The sequence below is a fragment of the Egretta garzetta genome, unplaced genomic scaffold (genome assembly GCF_000687185.1).
Source record: "Egretta garzetta isolate BGI_Z169 unplaced genomic scaffold, ASM68718v1 scaffold287, whole genome shotgun sequence".
NCBI lineage: Eukaryota > Metazoa > Chordata > Aves > Pelecaniformes > Ardeidae > Egretta > Egretta garzetta.
In genome coordinates, this window is record NW_009260435.1 from 12,014,210 (window position 1) to 12,019,885 (window position 5,676).

Below are 5,676 nucleotides of genomic sequence, written 5' to 3' on the forward strand. Positions count from 1 at the left end.
CAAATCCTAAAACATCTCTCATTGAGCTCTGAAGGAATTTCATAACCATCTAAAAAGATTACCACAAGTTACAGTAGCTTTGTTTTTGATAAACACTGCACTGCAAGCTAAAGTTAATATAAAAATATTCTATTTAATAAATTCGTATATAATACACTATAAACAATTATGAAAGTGTTATTACAAAGGTAAATAAAAGTCTGCATTAATATTTCAAGTAACTTTATAGAATTTCTTCACATTACATTCAAATGGTGTTCATTGATCATTAAATGGACACAGCAGAACAGGTGTTCTCCAGTCCTCACACTTCTATTTAAATACCAATTTTTCTTTTTTCCCCCCTCCAAAGAGGAATTGCTGGTATCGGTTCAAGTTAGAAAGTGAGCCATCAAAAGCACTATCTTGCTGAAGAGACTGGGGATCCTGCACCACTTTTTTCCAAGCATTTGTTGCAGCATTTTCCTACATTTGAATCTGGCAATACATTGAGTTGCATGACAGCGGAATTTGACTTGTCAGAGTCAAGTGAAGTACGCTCCAAGTTTGTTATCAGGTGGCCTCTACCGTAAACTTCAGTGCTGCTTTTTCTGCTGACAATCTTGCCATTGCCACTAGAAACGTCTCTCCAAGAAGTAGCAACATTTTCACCTGCAGGGGAAAATGACCTGATGTGAGGAAACTCTTCACAGTGCGCAGCCTGTGCTTGCACATTATTACTGGCTTTTTGTTCATCATACGAGAGAGGCGTATCACTACGATCCAGGTGCAGGCTTCCATTCACAGAACTCCGCTCGCTGCAACTTCCTTCATCCCTTTCTGGAGTTTCTTGAAAATCAAATTCTTGAGTTCTTTTAGATTTAGTTTTACATTTTCCACATGGCTGGATACATTTATCCTCTTTCAAGACTGTTCTTTCCTTCTTGCTCTTAAGTGTATGATGAGTTGGCCCAGAGATGTTACGGCCATTTGTAAAGTCGGATGCACACATATCTTCTAATGCTACTAGAAAACCAGATGGAAGAGCACTCTGATGTGCTACATTACTAGCTGCACACAAGAGTCCTTTGTCTACATTTATGATGGGGACATATTTTTCTCTTCTTCCATCTTCCTTTGAATAAAACTCTGACAGAGCATCTCTTGAAGCACCATCTAGATTTTTAGAATTATTCCCATTCTGAATATTCAAAGTCACTGTTTCATGAAGCATATGCTGAGTTTCAGTCTGCATTACATCAAAATGCTGTCTCAAGTCACGTGGTACATGTTTCTGAACAATTTTATCACTGGCTTTTTCGGTAACAGTTTCGCCACATGATTTGCTTTCCATATGGTTTGACCCAGTCTGAAGCATGTGATCTCTTTTTGAGTATTCAGCTCCAGGTGATAGATCAGAATTTAATAGCAGAGCTAGGAGAGGAGGGAAGGAAATAGATTAATTGAAGAAAATGTTAATGCTGGAAGAAAAGCTAGGTTCTTCTGTTTGGGTTTGTTGGGTTTTTTTAATAAATAATTCTAAGCATTGTCAAAATAAACAATTTATATTTATATTTCCATTATCAAGCTTATAAATAAATAGTCCCTCACTTTCCATCTGCATTTTCATTACCACATGCAAAAAATCAATATGATCAAGAAGAGAACAACTATAGAATCCAACATACCTGAGCGGGTAGATTTGCTTTGGGGAATGTGTCGAAGAGGCGTTTCAAGTCCTTTAGCCATTGTAGCAAGCTTACTGGCAGCATTCATTATTTTCTTTTCAGCTCTGCCAAGAATTGCAGAACACACACAAAAAAAAAATAAAATTAAAGTTTAAGGTCATTCCTTTTCAACTCTGCATTTTACTTCAAGGTAACACTAGCGAGAGTCAAAGAATACTGAAAAGACAGTATGCCAGACTGCTCAGCAGTGACCCCACGCCAGTCTGAGCAGACTGGCAAGACTTCAGGTCAGACACTGCTCCAAGGTGAACAAACACCAGACTAATGTCTACACACCTCTTTCAAAACCAACAGTAATTTCCAAGCATACTTGAACTTACCCTTCATGTTTCCCATTATCAGTAAGAAGCTGTTGAAGGCATGTCAAATAGTATTTGCGCATTTTCCGTGCTGTTTCTTGGCGCTCTCTTAAAACCTCTGCTTTAATCATTTCAGTGGCTCGCTCCTTACTTTCACGGATATAATAAAGCATATCACCTACAAACACACTTCATTAGTACCAGTTTTCCTCCAGAGGTGAAAAAAAGCCAACACCACAAACTGGGGTTGTCTAGCAGACCTGGAGCAAGTCAGCAAGGGCCTGGACTTACCTGCCAGCATTCCACCCAAATCCTTGTGCCAAGTGTTGCCTAGTGGATAAATGCCACTGAAGACCATAGTGCGTCAATACGAAGCATCAGACAGGAATTCAGTTGTCCAATTTTGCACCTTCAGTAGCAATAGAAAACACTAGGCACAGGGATTTGGGAGCAATGTTGGCTGGTAAAATGCGGGTCTAGGAAATCTCCGATGGCAGCGCAGCTGGAGTTTGGAGACCTGCTGCACTCAAGTAAGACCTGGCGCTGCACTTAACCCTCTCTCCTCGGCCAGAACGTTTCTGATTAAGCCAGAAGGCAGGATACAGCACAAGAAAGAAGTAGATTCTCCCTCAGGAGAAGTCAGAGTTTAGGTGGATTGTTTGTGGGAGAAACAAGAGCAGTTCTCAAAATACACTTTACCACTTTAAAAGACATACAATGCAACAAAGCAAGGATAGCATAACAAGGCTTCACCCATCACAATGAATCTAAGATCATGGTGACAATTCCATTTTTCACATTCACTCTAGTAAGAATGAAATATGTACTTCTCATGCGATTTTGCTGTCAGATTCCTGTGCAAGTTGGCTAAAGGAGAAGGAAGTGACGAAGTAAATTATTTTGCTCTCCTAACTTTTTAGCTAAGTCTTTAGTACTTACACTTAATCTTGCTCACAGCTTTAATGTACTGAGCACGCATTTCTTCCAGCCCTTTCACAGCATCACAGGATGTACAAGGTTTTAAGACTCCTCCCCTTGACAGTGACCTGAAATGCACAATTCACACTGCACAAGAAAGAATATCTTTCAAAAAAATTCCTTGTTTAATTTTTTTTAAATACCTTGGTGGTGTTGCCAGGTCTTTCAGTTTAGTCTTCATCTCAGAGTTTTCTGCAGTTAGAGCTTCTAGAACCTTCTCATTTTCTGTTAAAAAAATTATGAACTGTAATTCACTGTATTTCTCTAAATTCAAGTTGAGTTCAACAGACATTATTACATAAACTGCTGTCACTGGTATAAGAGCTCAATGTACAGCTGTTGCAGTAACAAACACACAGGAATCGATCACGATACACTTCAATGAAGCCTGAATATAAAAGTAATCTCATACAGTAATTAAATAAAGCCTTCATACGCCATTACTAACACTATGCTGGAGGCAAAGCTTCAGAGATACAGGGCGTACACGTAGAAAAAAAAAAGGGGTGATGGACAACAACACCCATACAAAACACCAAATGTTGTTTTGAACAACAATGGAAAAGAATTATTAATTTGTGGGTTAGCAATTGTACCTTCTTTGAGGGGGAGAGATAAAAAGCTAAAACTTGGCTGTTGGTGGTTTTTTAATAACCAAAAGCAGATATTAACAGAGAAAGGCTGGAATTCCACGCTGAACTCTGCTCAATGCTACTAAGAAGCATACAAATATTATAATGAGCCACCACAGAGAATGAGAAGATGGCAGAGCTGAAAAAGCCCAAAGCGTAGGATTTCAAGCTGATACTGAAGACTGTTGATCGTGTCATACAGATAGTCCACCTGTGGGTCATCTCCTGAAAGTTAAAGAACCCGAAAACTATTTATTAGCTATAGAATCTAATCTAAGCAAATCATTATTTTAAAAAAGGGCACAGGTATTTACCATAACTTGAAGAATTGATGGATAAATTTGGATAGACCCATAAAAATCAACAGTTGATTACTAGCTTTCCTATTTTAGGAAAGAAAACTAACAGGAATTGAACACCTACGCTCAACGCTGGAGATGCCTCCACTACATCCAGTCACATAAGTTCTCACGTGAACCATGGCCTATGGAAAACAAAGACTGCCAGCACACAAGGGAGGGCATGTCTTATTAAAGGTAAGTCTTTCTTCTGGAAGAATCAAGGATTGCATGGGTAGAATATGACGACCTGAGCCCAGGGAAAGACACAGAGAAGTTTGGCTTTCTTCCTTTTCTAGGATGACATGCAGAAAAGCAAAAAGCAAGCAATCATCCTGGAATACAGAGAAACAATTCATGGCCTTCAGAGATCCCCATTTGTGGTCCAAATCTCATTTTGAGCAGCTGAGGGTTGTATCCGTGATGACCTTGGTGACAACAGTAGCCTCTGTTTTCATTAACAGACCTCCTATTATCCTTCAATCTTTCCTCCAGTCCCCAAGGAAGTTTACATGCTATATGGTTGTCAACAAAAGGGCACAGAAATAGTATTAGGCAAATCTGTGCAACTTACCCACCTGGCCTTGCTCACACATCTGCAATCTGGCAAAACCCTTTCCCTTACAAACATACAGCATTTTACTCGTCCTCATTGAGCACAAAGATTTATTAGAGCAGGCAACTGAGACTTTTCATTTAAAAAAAAAAAAGGAAAAAACCCACCCCATGCTTCACACACAAACCACAGCCTTTGGCAAGTAAGGCACTAGGTGCACTCACATCTGCTCTCTCCAAGATGATCATTTGTCAAACCTGCTTATAGTGGCCACAGTGACCTTTCACTGAGGCATGCTCAAACAATTCTACAGAGTTACTGACCCTCAGGATGCAGTCTGAGACCTCTCCTGAACCAGGGCCTTCAGCAAATCCAATTCTTGCCATGCTCTGAGAGCCTAAAAAAAAAAATGCCCTGAACACTATTGTGTACAGCTTCAACCGATTAAAAAAACTGCAGGGAGAATTACCCTCTTATTCAGTCATTTTTACCATCATTTTCCATCACAAATAGCTTCAGAAAAGCCTTATTTCCATATTACAGGCAGAAGCCTTCCTTTCAGTGACTTTTCCAAAACCAGAGTGGATATTTCATATGCATCATCAGTAGAGACAGTCGTCATATAGGAAAGATTTAAGAACTAGAGACCTTTTCTCAGTCATCTGTCCTGTATTTCTCATTTCAAAGTGACACAAAGGAAAAAAGAACATTTGATTTAAAGGGCAAAGAAACTAAATAAAGCCTACTTAAAACCTACTTTAGGCTTTACAAAAGAACAAAAGAAACTAAACAGAACTATAGCTTCAAGCTATTAACTGCAGGAAGGTACAAGGAAACTGTGGTCCAAGGAACCAAGTAACATTTGGGGCCGCTCTGCTCTATAGTCCCACTGTGGGGAGATGAGTACCTACACAGTAGCAGTACAGCCCCAAAGGAGACAGCTACATACCTCCATGGCTCATATTAATTTATAAGTATATGCATGTATGTACACATGCATGCATTATATGTATAACCTTCATGGGCAATGGGATCCACATGTACACATATTCCAAGAACATCTGCCATGTGTGCAGTTTTCTTCTATTCTTTTCCTGATACACAAAAAAGAGTTCTAAACCAATAAGTAACATTTAAAGCCGGGGG

At 39.4% G+C, this 5,676-nt stretch overlaps 1 protein-coding gene across 4 annotated transcripts in view; it reads right to left on the reverse strand.

The window, feature by feature from the left end:
* Positions 1-204: 204 nt before the first annotated feature.
* The window catches only part of CEP152 (centrosomal protein 152), a 30,885-nt gene continuing 25,413 nt past the window's right edge, over positions 205-5,676 (reverse strand). For 3 of the 4 annotated variants that reach the window (XM_035899505.1, XM_035899502.1, XM_035899503.1), the window contains 5 exons: positions 3,148-3,229; positions 2,966-3,072; positions 2,048-2,204; positions 1,668-1,771; positions 205-1,413 (listed from right to left, as the gene is read on the reverse strand). In XM_035899505.1, the coding sequence (XP_035755398.1) occupies positions 401-1,413; positions 1,668-1,771; positions 2,048-2,204; positions 2,966-3,072; positions 3,148-3,229 (1,463 nt within the window). In that variant the 3' untranslated portion in view covers positions 205-400. The remainder of the gene's footprint in view (positions 1,414-1,667; positions 1,772-2,047; positions 2,205-2,965; positions 3,073-3,147; positions 3,230-5,676) is intronic. The other variant, XM_035899504.1, reaches the window with a different exon arrangement.